This window comes from Thermobia domestica, chromosome 3 (genome assembly GCF_964235325.1).
Source record: "Thermobia domestica chromosome 3, izTheDome1.hap1.1, whole genome shotgun sequence".
Classification (NCBI taxonomy): Eukaryota; Metazoa; Arthropoda; class Insecta; order Zygentoma; family Lepismatidae; genus Thermobia; species Thermobia domestica.
In genome coordinates this window covers 135,370,764-135,396,013 of record NC_137456.1, presented here as the reverse complement: position 1 = coordinate 135,396,013, position 25,250 = coordinate 135,370,764, and the positions used below count along the sequence as shown (strand labels likewise).

Genomic DNA, 25,250 nt, shown 5'->3' with positions numbered 1-25,250 from the left:
TATGTGGACTAGAGACATGAGACAAAGACCATCGGAAAGCTTAAAAGATTGCTCTACAAGTTGTAGTATATAGAAAAAAAACTGTACAATAAAAAATAACACTTCAAAAATTCAAATTCAGATTTGAATTTTGAATTTCGTACAGAAATGTCCCTCTGAATTCGTTCAAAATTGTCCAGATTGTAGTTTCATATGTGTACTAAAGCACCACAAAGTTGCATTTTGGGCACTAAATGGGATCTGATTCAAAATTCAACATAAACCAAACATTGCAAGATGTTGACCATGTGATTATCTGGGTTCAAATCGATGTAGCTTGCCTGTAGCTATTTACCTACAGCATCAGAGGAATTTATATTCAACTTCATTTGTTTCTTGACGTATTCATTTGAATTTACACAATTATCCACCTTTCGAGTTATTTAGAGAGGTATTACGTTTCTGAACAGTACTCAATAGAGGTCATTATTCTTGTTAGTCAGTATGGATGTTTCTAAATTTATATTGGCTACATTGATACATGCGGTTTTCATTCCGTTATGTCAGGATTGCTGTCACAGATATGATGAAGGGGATAATTGAAATAGGAAAAAGAATTTATTGACTAATTGTTTGTGCTGAAAGTGTGTGAAGTGATTGTGAACAGTGTCCCTGTGTTTCATAACACACTCGATACAAATATTGTCAAAGGGAAGAAAATATATCCCTCCCTTTCATATTAAGTTCTGTAACAGCAATCCTGAAACAACGGAATGAAAATAACATGTATCGATGTAGCCAATATAAATTTAGAAACATCCATACTGACTAACAAGAATAATGACCTCTATTGAGTAATGTTCGGAAACGTAATACCTATCTAAATAACTCGAAAGGTGGATAATTGTGTAAATTCAAATGAATACATCAAGAAACAAGAAATACATCAAGGAATATAAATTCCTTTGATGCTGCAGATAAATAGCTACAGGCAAGTGGTTATCGATCTGAACCCAGATATTCCTATGGTCAATATCTTGAAATGTTTGGTTTATGTTGAATTTTGAATCGGATCCCATTGAGTGCTCAAAATGCAACTTTGTGGTGGTGTTTAATACACACATAAAACTACAATCTGGACAATTTTGAACAAATTTAGAGGGACATTTCTGTGCGAAATTCAAATTCAAATTTGAATTTTGAAGTTTTTTGTATAGGTTTTTTCAATATACTGCAACTTGTAGAACAATCTTTAAGCTTTCCAATGGTGTTTGTTCCATGTCTCGAGTGCACATATAACCATTTTATGACAATTTTTAATAATCACTGTAACTGAAAAAACGCCATTTCTTGAAATTTTTAAACACCCTGTATGGGGACACGAGGGGAGGGATAATATTTGGGATTTTTTTCATCTCCCACTGTAATGAAACTGTCCACCAATTTTTACAAACATCTGAGATCGTCAAGTCAGATTTTGCCATTTTATTGGTTGATTTCACATGGAATGTCCCAGATGCATGATTTGAGAGAATGATTAATAATTTGCTAAGTTGGATGGGTGGTTTGAGTGATAAGTAACGCATAAGATCTAAAAATATATTGAATGTTCGTATGTGCATGTTTTGTGGATAGACTTAGCTCTCAACAATAAATTCTGCATGATGGCCTACATGGTACATATTTATTATTTAGCTTTAATTTTTAGAAGAAATAATACATTGTTTTGTATTAAATATATTGCATAGATTAAAGAAAACGTTTCTTACCATTTATTGGTGGATTTACCCCATAAATTGTTTGAAATAAATTTCTGTACCAGATCAAGATCTTTTCATGTTTTCAGTCTAAAAAGCCTAATGTTTCCTGTTGATGTTACAGAATTAACTTTTCAGCATATTATTTACCTGGTGATTCGTCGCTCTTAATATATTTTAGCTAGTGAGGAATATTGAGTGATAAACCTTTTTTAAATATATATATTCTTACTCCTAGAGTAGTTTCTAAGGATTTGTTTCTATAGCTTAGTGTCCTAAGTAAAAAATGATAGAAATCAAGCTGGGTGGTGCAGCTTTTTTTTTTTTTTTCCCAATTGAACCGTTGAAGAAAGATGTTTTTAGAGCGCGCAGTTCGTTATCTATCGAAGAAATGATAAGAAAATGTTAATCTTGTACACTGACAATGTTGGTGGGCACATATGTATTTACAACAGCGTCATTTCAAACTGCCAAGATATAGAAATGAGTTTAACATCAGTAAGTTTCTCAAGTGCAATGAAATTCCAAGGGGGATATTGTGACTAGTATAGTAAGTAATAATGCATATCTTACGTGGAGTTTAATTTATAAAAATAATCAAAGATAGGCAGGTGGATTAAGTTACAGGTTTTTGTTGTTATTAAATTAACTTTGATGAACGCAAAAGTTGAATGTAATTTGTTTCTTCCGTAGCATTACAAATATGTACCTAGATAAAAGTGTTTGAAAATATAAGCAGTGAAATTTTTAATTATACAAGTGAGTATCGTTTCACAGTGTGAAACTAAAACTTCCAAACTATGTAAATTCTGTACGCAAACGTGAAGTACTACATTACTTATTGCAATAGAGTAATAAGATCAAAGATAGAACCTGACCCTCGAACGCTGAATCCATATCAAAAAGCCATTACTCGCTGTCCCACTATTATTGTTCTATGGAAAAAAAAAAAAAGCGTTTATTTCAACCATTTCCGGTTCGAATAGAGAGTTAAGGAAGCAGATGGAACCTATTCATGGGACGGTGAATTGATTTGCCAAAAACACTTCTTGATGACGCGTACAGTTTTGGTCTTTGTAAATCGTGAAACCAGAAGTACTAGTAAATTCAACTACTTTCGGTTCCGAAATCATGTTGCAGGTTGTGATAATATATCGATTACAGAAACTATTTATCACTATCTACTGCCATTTCTGTTCTATAATAATAAATTTTGAAACAGGAAATAGTTTGGGAAGCTGATTCGACTACAAAAAATTGCATTTCGTTATCTCTCTCTGTTTTTGCTCTATATAAATAATATTGAAAGCAGACGTAACAGTAAATTTCAGTCAGTTCTGGTTGTGGTTATATGTTCTCTTGAAACAATTACAGAAATATGTTTATCACTATGTAACCATTTCTATTCTATGGTGATAAATATTGAAACTGGAAATGGTCAATTTGAACCACTTTTTTTTCAAACAGTTAACGGAAAAAATGGAACTTATTCTTGACAAGCTGAATCGATTGAAAAGAACCACATCTCGATATCTCTTACCGTTTTTGCTCTACAGAAATCAGTATTGAAACCGGCAGAATAGTAAATTTAAACAACTTTTTGTTTTAGTAGTAGTGTGTTTTCGATAGTCGTATTTTGTTGTCTTGATACGCTGAATCGCTTGCTAAAAAGCTGCATACCGCTATCTATTACCGTTTCTGTTCTATGGCGATAAACGTTAAAACCGGAAGTTGCTAATTTGAATCACGTCTGATTTGAGTAGAGTATTAACGAAGAAGATTGAACCTATTCTATGGACTCTGAATTGATTGCCAAAAATAGCTTCTTCTTAGCATTTACTGTTTGGAAAAATCCTTTTCTTATTGTCTGTTTCCATTTTTGCTTTATGGCGATAGCATTGAAACCGAAAGTAATAGTAAATTTGAACTACTTCCGATTTCGGTAATATTGTAGATAGTCATATGTTGAAATATTGAATCGTTTGCAAAAAAAGACTTGCTATCTTACTATTTTTGTTCTATGGTCATAAACATGGAAATCGGAAACGGCTAATTTGAACCTTTTCCGATTTGAATAGAGTTAACGGAGATGGAACCTATCCCTGGGACGCTGAATCGATTGCAAAAAAAAAAAAAAAAATAAAAAATAAAAATAAATAAATAAATAAAATAAAATAAAATCCCGATATCTCCTATCGTTTTTGCTCTGATACCTGTCGACAGATTACGGACGGACAGACAGTCTTTTGTGAGACTTCCGGCACACACAGTGTAGTTTAGGAATGTAATAGTTGTATATTAATTTTTCTTTCAGAACAATTTCATTCGAGAGACTTTGATGCCAGGAGAATGGGATGTATGTGTGACGTCATACGAAATGGTGATCAAGGAGAAGGGAGTGTTCAAGAAATTTAACTGGAGGTATATGGTGATTGATGAAGCTCATAGAATTAAGAACGAGAAGTCGAAGCTGTCAGAAATTGTTCGAGAATTCAAAACAACCAATCGTTTGCTCTTGACAGGAACTCCTCTACAAAATAACCTCCACGAGTTATGGTCTCTACTAAACTTCCTTTTGCCAGATGTCTTCAACTCTTCCGATGTAAGTTCAGTAATACAAATTGTTACATTGTATGTCCAAGATAAATAATATTAAGCCGTAATTAGATTTATAGACACAGATTTAATTAGATGTTCTTATATTTTTATATAGTATGATATTAACAAATTTTTTGTTGGTTTGCTAACCTTTCATCAAAATATTCTGCAAAATAATTAATAATGTTTTCATTTAAAAAAGAATTCCCACGATTACTCTGTATTGGTTTACGAAAAATCGCTGTTTAGTTCTTAAGTTTTGCATAGAAAAGTAATAGCAAGCATTTTAACACGGTTATATTCAGAGAGAGAAAAAAATAACTAACTTCCTTCTACTTAGATACATCACAACATGTCATAGTTTTTCTAAACTATAGATTTAATTTTGTATCATTCATGAACAGCTAAGTAGATATTTCGTTATTATCAAGTGAAATTTTATTTCTCCATCTTATGCCTGCCTCTCTTGTGTAACTGGTGTAAATTCTGTACTTAAATCGCAGGGTTATTAATTCCGATTTTGTATATTTTTTTCCTCCAGGACTTCGACGCTTGGTTCAATACTAATAGCTTTCTTGGTGATATATCTTTGGTGGAGCGACTTCATGCTGTAAGTACTGAAATTCTTATTTACATATTATCATTCACTCATTATTTAAATACGGTAGTATTCCTGTAGTCATAATAAGAAAAGAGTATTTTGATTTTGCTCTTTACATTCAAAAACCTTCGAGTATAAACTAACCACTTACTTATAAACTTGCTTCTAGTCCCTGTATTGAATGACATTAATTCTGACAGATTAGTTTCGAACTGGTCCTGGGTTTTAACCCGCGAAGGATGACATTGTGGCTAAATTTCTACTTGTTTCTTACCCGTGGTTCGGAATGCCGAAATGTATACATGCAACACAATACGACTACGGAACGCCCCCAATCATACAAAGAAAAAATACCATACCTGGACAACGCAGATATATTGGTAATTCCAAAAGAAAGAAAACGCAAGAATTTTCATGTACCTTATAGGTTTTATAGGTCACATCACGATAATAATAATAAACATATTTAACGATTTCCTACGAAATGTCCTCTTTATGGTGATTCACTTACAACATTTCACGTTTTCATACTATACTCCAAGGGGAAGGTGGCAAGAGCTCCAAGGGATTATCTCCTGGGGAAGATGTGTCGCAACACATATGTCTTAAGATGCTATTGACTTTCGAATTCATAGTATATCACAGTTAAATAACCATTGTATTATAATCCAAACCTAGGGTAAAGTTTTCGACGAGCACAACATTCAACAGAAGAGAACAATCCAGTTGGTTACTCATTTGGAATATGTACATACACTGAAAGTTAAGAGAGTAGTTTCTCAGGGTGGCCGATGAGTTGTTCTTCCAACCGGGAAATTCCCAAAGAGTTGACAATGGTTTGTTTAAATACTCAAGGTGAGAAAATGCAATTGCGTATATAAAACATATGGATTAAACGATGCACTAAGTAAAATATTCAGTTTCAGTAACATTGATTTTCTTATCGCAAAACTGCGTGTTGTGAGACGACTGCTGATTATAGTTTCTCAAGCATGTAAAATGTTACTAACTCTCTACATAAAAGTGCCCCAAAACCCATTGAATATTCATAAAAACCGTACATGGGATGTTTTAGTTCAAATAAATTCCGATTAGCAGTATTGTCAACTGGTATCTGTCTATCTTGGCTACACCTGATGCGACTAAAATAGAATTGCAATGAAAAGATGCTTTGTTCTGTTGACTACAACGACTAAAAAGAATTGGATTTTCATCAGAGTTCTTTTCTTTACAGCACAAAAATATATTAAGATGGATCTTTCCTTAAGTTGCCTTGAATAGTCGGGAAAAAAAAAGAATATATATATATATATATATATATTGCAAGGATCCCCACATCACAACAGACGCACGTGTCAGCTCAACACGTGCTAATGATTATAAACAACCTAGCAGACAAGCCGACACGAAAGACACCGAGGAACACCGAAAGAAGACGGACCCGAAGAGGACAAATAAAAGGACCCAGCATCAGTCGTCCAACTGATCGAATCACCTACACCGCCCTGAGTTCGCACTGGACTAGGGGTACACCTATCCTTCCCGAGGTCGCACTGGACTAAGGATCCTTTCTACAACCAAGCCTCGCGAAGCTGCCTTGAGCTGAGGGGGCTATCCTTTCAGACTCACCGAACCGGCAATTGCCTTAGAGACTGCCTTGAGAGAAGGGGCACCGTGCAAAATACCTATTCTCCTCCACTTGGACATTAACGAGAAAACAGTATTGTACTCTTTGTAAACAAAGACGTTTTTGTATTTATCAAATTTTATAATTGGTGAAGGGGATAAATCTCGGTCCATTATTGACTCTACCAAAATCATTGCTATATATATATATATATAGTGAGAGAGAAAGAAAGAAAGGACAGGGAAGCGGTTATAATAACTTATGTGCAAAGAGCGTTCAATAAGTTTTGCACAGATGAGTGTAACATCTTTATTACTTACAATATAAAAATGAAATTTTAGGTGAAAATAAATTTGATTCAAAATTTTAATAATTGTTCAACGGACACTGAAGTAAACATCAGGACCCGACAATGGTCGGTAATGGAATTCCTGTTCAAAACCGATGATGAATCAGCTACATCAATTCGTAGGAGATTGCTTCCTGTTTATGGGGATCACGCCAGTATCCAACGTTGGTTGCAGCGGTTTTAAAAGAATGTAGATTTTCCAGACCAGGCCAGAAAATTATGGCCTCCTCTTTCTGGAATCAGCGCAGTGTTATTTTCATATACTTCTTGGAACATGGCTCCACAATTAACAAGAAGCATTATTGCCACTGTGTAAGGCACGACGTGCTGTCCAGACCAAGAGACCGGAGCTGCAAGGTAAGGTCATCAGACTCCATCATAACAATGCCAAGCCTCATATAACAAAAGATCATGAAAATGGGATGAGAGGTCGTCCCTCAGCTTCCTTATACTCCCGACTTGGCTCGTTCAGATTTCTTCCTGTTTGGTCATCTGAAGGCCCACCTTCGAGGAAAGACATTCAGCAGTGACAAGGCTCTCATTTCTTGTGTGAAACAATGGTATAAAAATCAGCCACCTGAATTTTACCAAAGTGCCTTCCAGGCATGGAACGAACGTTGGACGAGATGCATCACAGCAGATAGAGGCTACATCGAGCAGCATGGTGTTGTAGCCAAATGATCAAAGTATGTTCACCTAAATTTAATCATATAGCAACCAATAACAGTGTTATAGCCTTCTGTGCAGCACTTATTGAGTACTCTTTGTATTGTAGTTTTAAGCTTCTCTTGTGCTTGGTAGAGACAGATAAAACTAGATTAACGTTTATATAGTTAACATAAGTATATAGTTAAATTTCACACAAAGGGAAGTTTTTGCTTCATTATCTTCCGTATATGTATGTGTACAAGAGGTATCGGAAAGATTTAATTATCACTATTTGCTATGAACTAATAGAGACAGAATGTCGAGTTTTTGTCATTTTTAAAGACTTATCTACATAGTCTCCGTGTAGAGTTACATATTTCTTTCACCAGGAGAATAGGGTAGATGTGGAAATTTTCCAAAGCTACATTTAGCAGCTTCCACTGACGTTGCTTGGAATGCGTGAGCGGGTGCATTGTCCGCAAGATATGGATTTCTTTGAGCATACCGCGATACTTTTGCTTAACAGCATCGTGTAACTTCCTCAGAAGTGAGTAGTAAGTAGTACGAGAGGCTAATGAAAAGTACGTAGCCCAACCCAGGAGTGCACATGTAATGATGAAATTCAACGGTTACCCTATATAATTCTCCCGAAATTAAAAAATACGTTTCTTTGCATCGTGCTTCAATTTTTGCAGAGCATCTTAAGATCCAAAGTGGCGTCCTTTCAAGTGTTGTTTAAATTTGGGGAATAAATAATAGTGTGACGGCGTTATATCTGTGGAATGAGGAGTGGGATCTAGACATTGAAAGACTAGATCATGCAGTGTCAGTTGTGTTTGCAGTGCTCGATTGTTCTAAAGAAACATTTTTTTTTTTTTTTTTTTTTTAATTTTCCCGCAGCGTTGCACTTTCAATTTGTCTTTCAGCTCTGCATTAAATGTCTGCCCCGTGGGTAGGTAATCTGTGTGTGTGACTCTATCCCAGTAGAATGTTTCGAACTTTTTTCCATCCGACTCTTGAACTTCTTGAAGTGAGGGGAACCTGAGTTCCGCCACTCTATTGACTGTTGTTTCGTTTCAGGGTTGTAGTTGTACAATCATGTTACTATTCGTAACAAATTGATCGGCATTAGGGTCAAAATGGGAGATGACTTCTCTTTATGCCCTCACTCTTTCCCGCTTTTGATTTCCTGGTAGATTTTTGGGAACCAATTTTACCAAGAGCTTGCGAGTGCCCAGGTCATTATGAATTATGCTGCCGACTTGTCCCCGTAGGGTGTCTATCGGTCACGAAAGTCACGAATGTCACGAAAAAGTAACGAAATCAGAAAACGGTCATGAAAGTCACGAAATTTAGCTTTTGGGTCACGATTTTTTTAACTGTACAAATGTAAGTACAGATTGGAAAATTTCGTTCTATAAAACGTCAAAATTCACCACCAAAAATGTCTGTGGTCGGCTTTATACGCTACCAAATCGCAAGCAAAGTACGTTTCTATCGCATGGATGAAAATTCGGCCTAATTCGCACCCAAATTTGCTCTTGAAAATGTTAGGAAATTTTATGATTTGGTGAAGAGAAGGTCACGAAAAAGTTACGAAATTTCATTTTGGAATTTTAGTAGACACCCTGCCCCGGGAAATCCCCACAATCTCTACCACACGATTTGGGAACCAGTCGCTGTTTTTGGTCTTCCTGCACGTGGAACAACTTTTGTTGAGAAATCGCAACATTTAAACTGTGCCACCTACTACTTCACAACTGCATAAGACAGAGAGTCCCGTAGTGTTTCACTGATTTCCTCATGAATTTGCTTCGGTGACTTCCCTTCGTGGAACACGTTCGCGTCTTTGGCATGAGAGACCCGGATTCTATTCCCGGTGGGAGCTCATGTGGCTCGGATTCCACGTTAATCAATATGTCCCCTCTCATATAGCCTCGCTGCTGAAAGGGACGTTAAACTCAAAATCAACTCAACTTTTCTCGGTGAAATAAAAATTTGATGACAACTCTGAACTCGATGTTCGTGAAATTCGCTGGTTGGACACACATGATCACTTCAGAGGCCTGATAAATACAATAAGAATTTCGTTATTAACTTGAAAATTTAGTATTTGTACAAAGTTATGTTCTTTAGAATTACAACTTCATCATTATTCCTGCTTTCCTTCTACGAATTTTTCAGTAGCGTCTCGTATGTGCCAGTGATAGTACCACCCTTCTGAAGGTAGTCTGTAAGGATGATTCCACGACTGTATAACTCGAGGGCACGACCAAAGTAAATGACATACATGAATAATTTTCACTAAATTATATATGTAATTTTGTCTGCTCAGGTCAAGTTACATCAAAATCACTCAATAACTTTTGGGATATAATTAAAAGTTTCCTATATCCTCGTAAATGATATTAAGTTTGTGATTTATTAGTTTAAAAAATCAGTTATCCTACTTTATTTCATCACAACACTTCTTTGAATAAGTTTTTGATTTATTTTTCAGGTGTTGCGTCCGTTTCTGCTCCGTCGATTGAAATCAGATGTCGAAAAGAAGCTGCCTCCTAAAAAAGAGGTCAAAGTATACGTCGGTCTTAGCAAAATGCAAAGGGAATGGTATGTATATTTACACTTACCTTTTAAAGATACCATTTTACAGTTTTATGTTATGATCAGATCTGAAGGGATAATATCGGAATGCGGATAGGGTGAGGCTGAATTGTAGAGAACTGACCTTTCATTCGAAGTAATTCCTTATTCGATCCGATGCCATGTGAGTGTGAACTAGTTTTGTATATAGCAACATTAGTGTGGCATCTAGTTACCATTGTTCTGTTTTTGCTGTACAGGTTGTCCGGAAAGTCGCAGAACTCGAACTTTAGAGAGATATTTCATCAACTTCACCATAGATTAACGTACCAGAAACATCATCTAGGAGTTTTGGAAACCACCCTGGTGTTTACGACCGACCGTTTACGATTGTTGTAGCAGATTTATTTTTAATCAAAAGTGACAATCTAATATGTAAAACTCGTTAATTCCTGCACTCAGAGAACTGTACACCTCCAGATGGCGATTCTTGTTGGCCGGTGTCAGCATATCTGACATCCATGAATTCAACTTTTTCACTTTACCAATTCTACAGAGCAATCGAATGACAGTAGTATAGTGTGTGCCTGACTCCTCTGCAGTGGCACAAACCTTTTGCCGGGGGTCTGCTGCGACGGTGTTCCTGAAGAGCTCATCCAAATATGATGGTGATTGATACCAGCTAAACTGATTTTGAAATGCAGTGTTATCAGAACGAAATTAGACAGATCAACGGTTCATTCGTCATTTCTGGTCCAAATACAGGGTGTCTATCGGTCACGAATGTTACGAAATAAGAAAACTGTCGTGAAAGTCAAGAAATTTAGCTTTTGGGTCACAATTTTTTTATCTGTACAAATATACGTACAGACTGGGAAATTTTGTTCTACAAAACATCAAAATTCACCACCAAAGATGTCTATGGTTGGCTTTACACGCTACCAAATCGCATGCATGAAAATTCGGCCTAATTCGCATCCAACTTCGCTCTTGAGAATGTTCCGAAATTTTATGGTTTGATAAAGGAAAGGTCACGAAATTTCATTTTGAAATTTTAGCTTGCTGTACAGAAAATTCCAATTTGAATTCGTTAAGAAAAGTCACCCGCAATTGTTTCCTTTCTGTACTTTTCATCCGACCCTGTTACCCAACGCACTACATTCTGACTGATTATTTTCAGCCTGTTCGCAAACCGTTCTGGAAGTTTGTAATGTTAGACTCGTGATCTTAGTCTATCTGTGTGTTGTGTTGCTGAGGTGAGGACTTACCCACCATATGTCAAAGGGGACATTTTATTCACACCAACCTAATACTAGACTCGAGAGCAGCTCGGAAGGGGAATGATATTTGAATGCACAGTAGGAAATCGCACCTTCTTGTTTCTCACTAGAACCTATCAGTCATTCTTCATTAGGTGACTATAGTGTGCGAAGTTCAATCATTGTAACTATTTCACCTTATCCCTGTAATAAGACGTGCAGTGTTAGGATTCTTTTAGTTCATAATGAAAGAGATGGCAGTAAGTTCCAAGAGCTACAGGCAGGTTTGCAGGATTATCTTTAAATTGTTGGTTATTTTAGAAACAAGGCCGAGCAAAAAAATGTCGATGTTCAGCATAGAGTTCACTGCGTTGCCACATCTTCTGTCTGTGGGATAAGTTTACGAACGGCGCAGAATATTGTGTACGAGCATAAAATTTGATGTTGGTCCACCATTAACCACCCCGATTCACGCGGATCTTTTAAAGATACGGTAGGAATACAACGAATTACGAACACAACATATAAATTTGGAGGGGGTACCTTCATTTTTATTTAATTTACAGATCTTTATAATAAAATTATCTTAAGTTGCGTATAAGACTGAAAGCCCCTTAGCCTTCATGAATATTTACAGCTTATGACATTTCAAAGCATACGTGTAATGAAGGAGCATTCATGTAAATTGACACATTAAAAAGCAGCATTTCAGTGATGCAACTGCATATAATGAAGAGGGTGATACACAATATTGTGCTTTACCGGTTCATTATAAACACTATTCTTGTCTTTTTTTTTTTAAATCTCTTTTGATTGACTAGTTGAATCCTAATAAATAAGTTACATAACTTGTATAGCTTTGATCTATACATGGTGGAAGTTGATACTCGATAACAGCTTGGAGAAGACACTAGGTGAAGACTTGAAATACAGAAAAATATTACGGGCGATTTATTTCTTGTTGCTTTGGTATTTATTCGTAAATCAACGCGTATGAACTTCCTCATTCTGCAGCCGCCCTAATGTGGTAACATTAAGTCCAAGTTCTCTCGATCACTCTGCCCAATGCTAGTAAACGACCCACCATCCGAGCTCCTTCGAACACTAGTAGCCAAACGGGGCCGCGGTGGCTCAGTGGTAAAGCGTTAACCTCTGGAGCATGGGATCCCTGGTTCGATCCCAGCTCGCACCAAGTAAACTTTGTGGTGGACAAATCCTCGAATTTTCTTCTTACCTGAAAAAAATAAAAATAAAAAATGCAATTTTCTCGAATACTATTACAACGATTTTGTTTATATTTCATTAATAACCTTATTCTGTGGTGTAAGTCATTTCTCTAGAACAATCCAGAAAGGATAGTTTACTCTTAGGGTCGAGTTCTTTCTGGACTGGTTTTTCAAACACAGTTCAGTCGTTTTTGTTCATACTTCATAAATATGGTACAACTCATTTGTTCTGAAAAACTTTAACAAGATAGTTTACTTTTAAGGTTCAAGTTTCTGTTTTCAAATGATTATCAAAAACAATTTAGGCAGTTATATTCATATTTCATATACATGTCATTAACAACTGTGTCATATAGCGTAAATTACTTTTCATGAATATACACAATTTTCATTTTTCTCAAACACGACTTTTGGACAGATTTTTCTGGAAACTATAATTTTGTTTGTATTCCACAAATAAATGTGTCAGTAATAACTGCAACATATGATTTAGAGTGGGAAATTTGAGATAAAAACTTCAGTGCGGTGGGCGGTCCTTTTATCTGGCATGCATGCAGATACATAAAATACATAGTTAGAACAGTAGGTAACATGACAATACTTTCTGTTTATGCAGGTATACGAGGATTTTGATGAAGGATATCGACATCGTAAATGGTGCGGGAAAGATCGAAAAAATGAGACTTCAGAATATATTGATGCAACTTAGGAAGTGTTGTAATCATCCCTACTTGTTCGATGGTGCTGAACCAGGTCCACCATATACTACAGATGAGCATTTGGTATGTATATTCTATGTACAATTTTTCTTGTCTTCGGTGTTTTTTTGAGATGATGCGTAATTCTTTAAGATAATTTCACTGAATATAACATTATGTTAAGCTTTTCTTTCTCATGTGCTTGGGGATAGAATTCCAATAAGGCATCTGTCTTATATTATGAAATATATTCGAAATAAACAGTTTTACAATAATCACTTAAGGGGAAAATTGCATGTTCAAAATTCAATTCAGTGATGATTCTGTCTTGATCAAATTCAATATGCACTTACAGTATAACACGTTAACTATTGGTCATTTTTTTCTTTCAGGTCTATAACTGTGGTAAGATGGTGATATTGGATAAGTTGTTACCGAAGCTAAAAGAGCAAGGGTCCCGTGTCTTAATTTTTAGCCAAATGACAAGAATGTTGGATATTTTGGAAGATTACTGTTTATGGAGGTGTTATAATGTGAGTAACCACTCGTGTGTTTCTTTCTTTCTTATAATCTTTTGTAAAGTTAGGATAAATAAGAATTCCAGTAAAGACAAGTCAGTAGTGAAACGTTCTGATAAAGCCACAAAGGAATAGCAAGGGAAATTAAAACACTTATTTAAACACTTCGACGTTCAGAACGAATCTAATAAATTTTGTGTAGATATGCATAATAATATCTAGAAGCGTAAGAACATTGACACGCTTCAATTTTTACTAGTAAATTTATAAAATAAAAAAAATCTGAATTTCTTACCGCAGCCTAAAGCTTTCATAGGGAGCATAATGTTGACATAAAGCTTCCTAATCAGTACCATGCTAAGGCACATTTCTAAAAATAATATGCTAACAATAAGTAAATCTTGGTGCATAATCATGGGACATAAAACTATAATAATAAATAAATAAATAAAACAAGTTACAGGAAGGAGAGAGAAAGAGAAATAGGAAATAGAAACTGGTGGTCTTAATAATCGTAAACATTGTTCTTAAATATAATTTCATCTTTCTGGTTTACGATGCTAGTTTGTTCTCGAGCAATCTTCTAAGGATAGTAAAGGTAAATATATTTTTATCTATATGGTCAAGAGGAATAGGAGTTGGAATCCATGTGCTAGTTTAAACTGGAATTGGAATCCATCCAAATAATGTAAATTGTTTTCAAAGAATGGAAAAACTGAACGTCAATTGAAAGAAATTAATCTATATGCAATAAGAAAAAAAAAAATACGGGTCACCACACGAAACTTATGTGCTTCCATTCCTTAAATCTTGTAATCCTGACTTACTACTGAAATACTTACGAAATGTAAACAGAATTATAGTAAGAGATTTCGGAATACTTTATCTGAAGAAGAAAATTCACTCTAGAACATCCTATACTAAAAAATATATTATCCTATATTCTAGATTTAATAATGAAATCCGTATTCACAAAATTCCAATCAGAGTCCTATTGGAAATAATCTTGGCAACAAATCGCACCACATCATTTAACTGTAATTTCTAAAGTAGAAAAACGAATTCTGTTATGTTATAGGGTTCTTATTAAAATATGAGGGAAATTTTATTTTTTTTTCTAATAAACTACTATATTTTAATGTAATTAGAAATTTCGAAACACCCTCTTGAAAACTCGTCAGAATAGCATTTAAAATAGCATTTTGGTCTCGATATGTTGAACGACATATTCTGTAGACCTACAAGAACGAACAAACCTACGGAGAGTCCAGAAACCACTTTTTAAGGCGTGTAGAGATCATGAAACGTGTGAACCCTTCGGAAATTTGAGTTTCTTTGTCTTTCTTTATTACAAGACTACTAATTGTCCCTTGAAAATAAAATGTTATCCCACATGTAAACCACTCCTGGCTTCTTCCAAGGAAAATGTTATACTGTATTAAATTTTTGGGTTGGTTAGTGAAAAATTGATCTATGAAACTTATGAAACTTAAAATCGTTGGAGTTACATATAATATTTTCACCCATCAGTAAAGTACCCTTATTGGGGGGGGGGGGGGGGAATTCCCCGGAGAATCTTAATAAAAACTTATGCTTAACATTTAGTCTGAGCTATGGCTTAACATTGAACTGTATAGCTTCTAGGCATGTGCACACACACCGGAACCGACATCCAAAACCGCATTTCGATGTGTGTGCTTGTATGACCGTGATTCAAATTAAATAGCACAAAGGCACGAGGAGAGTTGGGGAGCAGCTTTATACATCAGTTTTTCATGTTGTACAGAATTATTCAAATGCAACTCTGCCCACAGCATTGGGCTAGCGGTCGTAAGACTTGCCTGTTGGTGGTTTGAATCACTCAGGAAATTGGTGTTATGTATTCTTATCACCATTGATTCTCATACCGTCCTTTAACCTTTGCACTTTACAAAGGTTTGCGGTAAACACTGGCTCCGTTATTTTTTGAAGATTTTCATTTCATGCAAAATACATTTGAAAGATAATTTCAATATATAACATTCTATGTTTGGTGCGCATTTAAGCCTACTACTACAAATGCCTTTAAAAAAGTTGAAAGTTAAAGCTTGAAAAATGCTAATTTGTCATTTCGGAAATTAAAAATATTAAAGAAGTAAGACTCACTGAAAGTTTTGTTTCTAGATACACTGTAAGCTTCGTGGTATACTACTACTAAAAAAATTATACCTGAACGTCTCGTATTTTTTCTGTTTTCCTTCAAACATTGATTTTTTTTTTTTTTTTTTTTAATCGGCTGTGTTTAGTTGGAAATATCTCTAAAAGGACACATTTGAAAAATCTCGAATCTTTACAAAATTATTATTATTTGCGGAGTAACAAATAGGTAAAATATGATCACTTAAACTTGACTAGCTTTTAAGTTGCTGTTTATTTTGTGGCAAAATTCGGCTTATTAACATCTTATATACGACTAAACTATTGGGTCATTCTACAACTAAAGTATATATATTAGGTATGAAAATATGTAGCTCAGTTCAGTTGTGCACGTTGTATTAGTGTAATAATATTTTGTCCGAACAAACTGTTAATCACGTTTTTGAAGGAAACAATTGTTTCAAATATAAAAGTTGTTTTGTGTAGTTCCTAAGCTCATGCAATTCATAAAGGAGCATAAATAAGACTTAAACAGTTTAAATAGGACATAAGTAGCACTTAATTAATAGGTGGTCCTATTTAGCTTACTATTTAAGCAAAAAATGTATTATGGATATACTCTTAAATTCTGAGAGAAAGATCTGCCCACCTCATTTCTGCTTTACGAGTCTAGAGGCCCTTACCTAGTTCTGCCAGAGAAAGAAATTGGAATACATACACATTCAGATATATATATATATATTGTTGAATAGTACCCTGTGGTCCATGGGTGCCATTTTTAGAAAACACGATATATATATATATATAGGTAATTTATAAGATATCCAGATTTTTGAAAGGCCGTAAGTGATGGCAACAACACACCACCAAAACACAGGTTAGGGCCTGGAGGAGGGAGATGCGGTTACTTAAATAGTAAGTAAATAGGACTTGATTATACAAAGAGTGATATTAAGTGTGTTAAAAGTAGGTTGCTTTCTCCTTTTCGTTAGTATAAATAGTACTTTATAAAGTGGTATTCACTGCTGTATGAATTGGATAAGCTCAAGGAACTACGTAAGACAAAACAACCTTCATGTTTTAATAATTACTTCCTTCAAAACACGATTAACAATTAGTGTTCCCTAGTAAAACATTGTTGTAATAAAACATCCAAAATTAAACCGAACAATTCGTTTTAATACGTAACACACATAGTTTAGTTGTAGAATTGTAATAGACCGTTACGTATCCGTTACGGGTATATAAATTTTCTTGTTATTTTGGTGCTGTTTTGTGTGTACATGGTTCTTGTTTTAACATTACTTGTTTAAATTGTAATTATTTATTTATTGAGTTAGCAATTCTTTCGAATTTAGGGAATTTTGAATAGTTCCTAAAATAATAGTTTGGATGTAATGTCTTTAATCATAATATACACAGTCTTATTTGTTTAAAATAATACTTTACTCCAATGTTCTCGTGTTTTGAAATGTAAAATACTATCGGAAAGAGTTTTCGTTTGTAATTTTTCTGCTAGAATTGAAGAACAGTTTCAAATCCATAATAATGCAGTTTTTATATATAATAGTGGAATTATTTATCTTTGTAGAAATGCTGTGTTAGTCTGATTGTCAGTTGGAAATTGTAGAAATAAATATGAGTTTCCAACTCTTTTAAGGATCTAAACTCCGTGAGAATCAAACAGTTGGTCTAAAACAGGGTTTCTCAAGCTGGGGGTTGCAAAGATAAGCGGAAGAGATAAATAAAATATAGAATCTCATACCGGAAAATATTTTAAATATTATTTTGAATTTTGTTCTGCTAGGAATATTTTTTATTTTTATACATACTGTTAAGAACAACAGAAAATAGATCTAAACATTTTCAATAGGTGCAGAATTGTTTAAAAATCACTTTAAATAAAAGGGGTATCATATGAAACTAATGAGAACTGCATATTGATATACCGGAAAAATACAAATGTAACAAAATCTGCATATTGAAATACAATTAAAATTGAACACTAATGATATATCTATGATATACCTGAGCATGGTGTGATTTCACTAGTGCGGCAATGTCCGGTTCAATTTTCGTGACACACATTATCAAGTCATTTTCAACTGAAAGTTAGAAATCACTTTTTTTTTTTTTTTTTAATCATATGACTGAAAATTAAGGGAGTTATGAAGTTTTGAAATTTTCAAACGGCCTCCATTTTGAAACAATATGACGGATCGGATTCGATATTTGTAATGTGAATGAACTGACAAATTTCGTTTTAATTCATTCACCTTTAGGAAAGTTACTGCATCCACTATATACAAGAAATGGATTCTACTATTTTAGAAATAGATGGTTATTGTGAGATCTCCGCAATAGATACATTAAAATCCCACGCAAGCTTATTACTAACCAGAAATTATAAGGGGGTTGTGATAGGAATTAGGTTGAAAACTACTGGTCTAAAAATTATTTATCTGAAATCAGAAGCTCTTGCGTAGGCATGTTTCACAGAACGGATTCCATAGTAGTTGACTATGTAAATGTGGGATGTTAAGCTGTGTACCTTGACGTTAGGTGTTCTGCCAACTAGCTATGAAAGTAACAGATTGATGTAATCCTAATTTGATTGCATGAATTATATGAATATTGCTGTTAAGTTCGATGAAATGACTGATAAAAGGTGTCAGATACATTTCTATGTTGTTGAATCGATTGCTCTGTGAGTGAATTGGATTACGTATACGATAGATGTTGTGTTGCCTATTTCTGTATTGTCCTTACATCTTAACTTATGTGATTGTCGTTCTTGTAATATTAGAAGACTACAATTAAGTAACAAAATAGTACAATCAGGCTTCATATTAAAGAATGTGTGTTTATTATGAGCGTCCAAACCGCCAAGAGACTTACAATTGAACATATCACCTTTCTTTTGTAGGGCACTCATGTCTTCAACTTACTGCAATCTCCTATTAGGTTTTAGTCGATCTTGAGTGCATCACTGACGTGACGTGAATATATAGAATGCAGCTGAAGTAGAGGGCGGCACAGTGTGAACCATCAGTGCAGTTGTTCTTTAGTTGCTAATAAACCGAATTTCGCCACATCAACCATATCCTAAAAACTAATCAGGTCTCAATGATCAAATTTTAACTACTTGTTACTAAGCAAATAACAATAGTTTTATGAAGATTCGAGATTTTTTCGAGTTTATCCCTTTTGAGATATTTCAGGTTAAATACGAGTATTTTTGAAGTATCGAAATGTTTGAAGACCCAACAAAAAGAGGATGAGGCACTTAGGTATCAAACCTTTTTAGAGGTGGTATACCGCGAAGCCTACACACACACACACACACACAAAAAAAAAAAAGATGTGTCCTTTTTTTAACATTTTTAATTTCAAAAATAACAACATGCGTTTTCTAAACTTCAATTTTTTAGAACATTCAACAACATCCTGCCTGCAACATTCAACAATTTTTTAAGGGTATTTATAATAGGCTTAAATGTTCACTAGACATAAATGTTTTTACATTTAATTCTCTTTCAAGTGCTTTTTGTTTGAAGTCAGTATCTTGAAAAACAACAGTTGCAGCATTTACTGCAAACGTTTCTGAAGTTGAGAATAGCTGAAGCGCCTATACAAAATGGTCGCTTAAGAAAAAAACTGAACATCTAAAACCTGAATGAAAGTTTTTCAACAGTCTAAATATACTATTTGGTGTAATAATAATAATAATAATATTTTGTCAGCAACCATCATTGTTTGATTTGAAATTGATTTATTCACTGTTACCTATTCTTTGCAGTATTGTAGACTTGATGGACAGACGCCACATGAAGATCGTCAAAGACAGATTAATGAATACAACGCACCTGATAGTGACAAATTCCTCTTCATGTTGTCAACACGAGCAGGTGGTTTAGGCATTAACTTAGCCACTGCAGACGTTGTTATTCTTTTTGATTCAGATTGGAATCCACAGATGGATTTACAGGCTATGGTAAGTAAAACTTCAAAACGGTATTATAAGAATTTTACGAAAATGGCCATAAATTAGGAAAAATAAAAAAAAATGTAATATTTTACTTTTATTACAAATGGAATATCTAAGGCGTTCCGTGTAGTAATAGCGAACTTAAAAAAAAATAAAAATAAAAAAATAAAAAAAATCGAGTAGTAATAGCAAACTGCTCTGTGGCAGCTAGTTCTCGTTTCTATATGAATAGTTTCTAACAGGCGTTCCTCTTTTCCTTAGAAAATACAGATTAAAAAAGAGAATTATTTTGACCGTTCAGAATGCATTTTCAGGAAATATTCCTTTGTAGACTTCGCTCTTACTACTCGGAACACCTCATGTAGTTTCACACTTCTATATTGTAACGTAATTAGTGTGATTCGAACATTCATAAGCATAGTAGTTTGATATAACTAAGTTTATCTTAGTATTACGTAATCTTGTCCATATTTAGTAAAATAATGATGCACAGAAGAGTAGTGTTTGATTAGTGGTTAAACTTCAGATTTAGGTCAAAGAGCTAAGAATGCTGGATTTTAGAATATGACTGATTGTATCCCTTGGCCTATTCACAAAAATTCGTGTTTAAAGATCGTGAATCAAGATTACATATTATATGAGTATCTGTGACAGTGATAATAAATTGGATCCACGATAGCTCGTTATAAAACGCAACAAAAAATGTAGTGAATGTAAGGCTAATATTGTTTTCTTTAAAGAGCTAAAGGATTCCAAGGATATGGAAAAAAGACTTTTGGAAGTAAATCTTCCAAAATTAGTAACCATAGAGTTGAGGATTGTTTTCGTCTTAAACTTGCAACTCGCTCTATCGAAAAATTTACATTTCAGAATCATTCAGGTGCCATTCTTAGACCTAAGCAACCGCAATTTTACATAAATCCATTACAATATTTAGAGTACTTGAAATTAGTATTTGCCACAAACTTACTATTGCTTCTTGGTAGCTACTTGAAACATATATGCTCATTTTCATTCGCCTTTTTTACTTCACGGAATTAGCCAGCTCTCTTGAGCTGAAGGAAACGAATTAATAAAGGGAATTATATTTTAAGAAAGAATTGATGGAATGAGAATGTAGGTGGTGCGGGAGAATCCATGGACAGGACGATGTCCACTACTTATTAATCTGGTTCAGGATCAAACTAGGGATCCCTTACACGAGGGATGCGCCCTCTACTACTGAGTCATCGTGCGCATAGTTCACTTATTTTCCGTCTTATGTGACAGTAAATACAGTATTAGAACGCTGTCTGTGTTATAAATTTAGTGGTCCTTACCAAGTCTACTTGGTTCTTTTAAAAAAATCATGTTTTGACGAAGCTATGACAATTTCCTTCCATTAACAATATTTGATACAATAAAGTGAAACCACAATAAATAATGTTTTCTTTAATTACAGGATCGAGCACATAGGATAGGTCAACTAAAGCAAGTAAAAGTATTTAGGTTTATTACAGAAAACACAGTCGAAGAAAAGATAGTTGAACGAGCTGAAGTGAAACTTCGGTTGGATAAACTTGTTATTCAACAAGGTAATTCTCTTTTACCGTTAACAGAATTTTGTATATGACTGACCCGAAGTATTGATATTATGTTCGACTTTAAATATTTTATTTTAGAGGTTGACCTGTTAATAATGTAAAATTTAGTATTTTATTCTTTCAAAGTGTAGTAAATGGATTAACGGCGTAAAAGAAGTTTTATCATTTAAAACATTGTGTTATAAATTTCTAATATTTCGAAAGTTATATTGGCACAATCTTGATATAACCTGAAAAAGCACTTGAAATGCAAAACTAACTTCTCAGTGCTAATGCATTTATCCCAATGATATGGTTTCGAAAGCCGCTACTTTTCTTATCCTCGGATCACCCAATGTATAAAGAACAACGAAACCGTATAGTTTATCTAGTCCGTAACTAATAATATATAAAACAATTCATGATACAAACAGTAGTTGGCCTATTAACAAACTATTTTACGGCTCATATGTACCGAAAGTAATTTAAAAACTGAGTAAACGTATCTGTATCAGTTAGTTCATCAACTGTCAAAGTATCACTTCTCACAAGGAACGGACATGAAACTGTCATCGGAACATTCGAATCAAACCTAGCCCATTCGATAAACATAACAAAGGTATGTTCATGCACAAAAAATTAAGTGTCAGGTACAACGGAGTAAGTCCCTAGCGCCATTAACCCTGCTAGTATAAAGAAAATTGTAGACTCGAAGTGAAATAGCTATTGCATCAACACTGTTCATTGGAAAGTAATGGTTTATAGTTCATTCTGTTCAGCATGAAACAAGCTTTCCAGAGGTGCTATGTATTGGCGCCCATAACGTATTGAACAGGGAAAAATTGGGAGAATGTCGGGAAAATTCCCTCCGGAAGTCCCTCCCATTAACTTTGGACCCCTCAGGAGTAGCCCTGGGTAAAAGCACACAACCCAAATTTATCTCGAAAAATACTATAGGGAATAAGAAGTGTGTATACAAAGTTTTGTATTGATAGACGGAACAGATATGAAGGGAAAGAGTGTATTGGTATACAAGTTTTTTCCCTCATATTTATTCTATATAGCACCTCTGGAAAGTTTGTTTCATGCCGAAGAGAATGAACTATAAATCATGACTTTCCAATGAACAGTGTTGATGCCATAGCTATTTCACTTCGAGTCTACGATTTTCTTTATACTAGCAGGGTTAATGGCCCCAGGGACTTAATCCGTTGTACCTAGCACCTAATTTTTTGTGCATGAACATACCTTTGTTATGTTTATCGAATAGGTTAGGTTTGATTCGGATGTCCGGATGACACGTTCATGTCCGTTTCTTACCAGAATACAACCCATGTAGAAGTATATTTTATGGCTTTATGATCCTTTAACCAATTGCCCATTATTTTACTTTATATTGTATGAAGCAGCGATTTACAAACACGAAAAATTAAAGAATCTCTAAATTCTGAAACTATTAAGGAATGAGTAAGATTTGTTTTTGTAATCTGCATTTTAACATAACTGTTTTCTCAGTTAGGAAAAAGGATCTCAGAACTATGATGTAAATAATATTGGCACGTATGCGGCTTGTGTCAAGAATTATTTTATCAATAATGCCAAAATATTTCCGTAGGACATGCTATGATTTAGGGATTTAGTATGTTATTAAATGTGTGTGTGTGTTTAAAACTAACAGGAAGTATAAAGTATTTATTTTAAGAAGATTAATTTTTTTTAAAAAAAGGCACTTGATATGATTGTTCTGCATCACAAAATTTTAAGAATTTAGTCTTCATCTTCCGCAAGAGTATGAAATGATTAAGGAGACTATTATTTTAAAGTAACAAAATTAGAATAATTTTGAAGCTTAAAATTTGCTTGCGTAGTAATCTTCCGGCGTGGGAGACCCGGGTTCGATTCCCAGCGGGAGCTCATGTGGTTCGGATTCCACGTTAATCAGTAGGTCTACGTCTCATATAGCCTCGCTGCTGAACGGGACGTTACTCAACTCAACTCAACTCAACGTAGTAATCTTCCGTCTAGTACTAATTCACTATTACTGCTAGCGTGCATGTCTGTAGATCATGATACCAGATTTGATTTCCTGGTTAGGGACATAGATGAGCCTCCATCGTGAAGCTGTTGAAGAGTTTCTTGAATTTTCGGATTAAAGGTTAAACTTGGATGATTTTACACTTTTCCAATCAATCGTCTGTATGCTATTATGATTGAACCATCATAGCTAGAGTTATAAAGTGAGCTCTAAATTTGTATAGTATGAACTGTTAACTAAATAAATTGTAACAGATTTCGTTTTACGTAAACTATACATTATAAATAAACTTTATTTTGTGTTTGTGTGGTTATTCAGTTTTGATCTTGTCTATAGTGTCACATTAAAACAAAGAATAGTTATTGATTAATACTCTTCGGGCTTGTAGTCTTTTGATTTTAAAGTGTATCAGAAAAATGCCGAAGTGGTTGAAATATTGAACAACTCTATAATCACGTAAACACAAAGTAACAAAACTTAGTTTTGTTAACCAAATATTTAATATATGGCAAATGCTGTAGATATGTTTAAATGTTTAGTCTGGTATAATATGAATATATTCAAATTTCCAGGTCGTCTTGTGGACGCTAAATCAAACGCATTGAATAAGGATGAAATGTTGAATATGATTCGACACGGTGCAAATCATGTCTTTGCGTCTAAGGAATCAGAAATCACAGACGATGATATAGATACCATCCTAGAAAAGGGTGAAGCTAAGGTAAGATATTACCACTACCTATTTATAATTTGTGTTACGGCATCTTGTTTTCTGTAATGTGTTTCTTGCTTACGCAGTTTTTGATTTCGTGGCTCCATTTTTTTTATTTTTTTATGTAATATTATTTTTGGTTTGCATAATATTTCGATAATTCAATAATACCCTAAGTTGTATATACTTTGTCATGTCTTGTCGAAGAGTATTAACTGTAGCACCATTTTCTAATGATTCTAGACAGAACAAATGGCTCAGCGTCTTGCAGCAATGGGAGAATCGTCACTACGAAATTTCACGATGGATGCTCCAACAGAATCCGTTTATCAGTTTGAAGGAGAGGATTACAGGTAAGATTTTTTATTGTATTTATTTCTTTACAAACAGAACTAGGAAATATAAAATTCATATTTTATTATGTATTTGTTCAAGCATCGAGAAATCCCGGTGGGGTCACTCGGTTGAAAAAGTGTAACACGCTTTTTCAGGCCAGCCATCCTGAATGAGTTTTTTTGGGGGTTTCCTCATTCGCACCAGACAAATGCCGGGGTGGTACCTAACTTATAGGTCCCAGGCCGCTTTCTTCCTTCCCTTTCCCCGGATTGTGTGCTCACCGAGAGACGTCATCCCTCAAATCGTGAAGGGCTAAATGGCCTTAGATGCCGAAAGCTCAGAAATCTAAATCCTAAAAATCGAGAAAACATTAGAATTCAAACTGGTTCAAGTTTTTAAATCACACTTGTCATTATCTTAACAGTACAAGAGAACGTTCATAGACTAGATATTTTAATTTTATTTGATATATTCACATGCGATTTTGTAATATGTCACTTTTCTCTCCCACTTTGCCCGAGAAACAATTGTAGCCTTTTGGTATTCGATCACTCTATTTAAATGCCAAGCTTTTAGAGTAACCTTAGTTTTAAATGCTGTGTTTCGTTGGATAAATCACGGAGTCATTTAATGAGTAA

At 34.4% G+C, this 25,250-nt stretch overlaps 1 protein-coding gene across 1 annotated transcript in view; it reads left to right on the top strand.

Moving 5' to 3' along the window:
- Iswi (nucleosome-remodeling ATPase imitation SWI) overlaps nt 1-25,250 on the top strand; it is a 65,108-nt gene that overhangs the window by 21,234 nt on the left and 18,624 nt on the right. Inside the window, exons 7-15 of the mRNA XM_081751743.1 lie at nt 4,051-4,338; nt 4,876-4,944; nt 10,060-10,169; nt 13,244-13,409; nt 13,718-13,858; nt 19,779-19,973; nt 21,409-21,541; nt 24,137-24,285; nt 24,520-24,629. Of these exons, the coding sequence (XP_081607869.1) occupies nt 4,051-4,338; nt 4,876-4,944; nt 10,060-10,169; nt 13,244-13,409; nt 13,718-13,858; nt 19,779-19,973; nt 21,409-21,541; nt 24,137-24,285; nt 24,520-24,629 (1,361 nt within the window). The remainder of the gene's footprint in view (nt 1-4,050; nt 4,339-4,875; nt 4,945-10,059; nt 10,170-13,243; nt 13,410-13,717; nt 13,859-19,778; nt 19,974-21,408; nt 21,542-24,136; nt 24,286-24,519; nt 24,630-25,250) is intronic.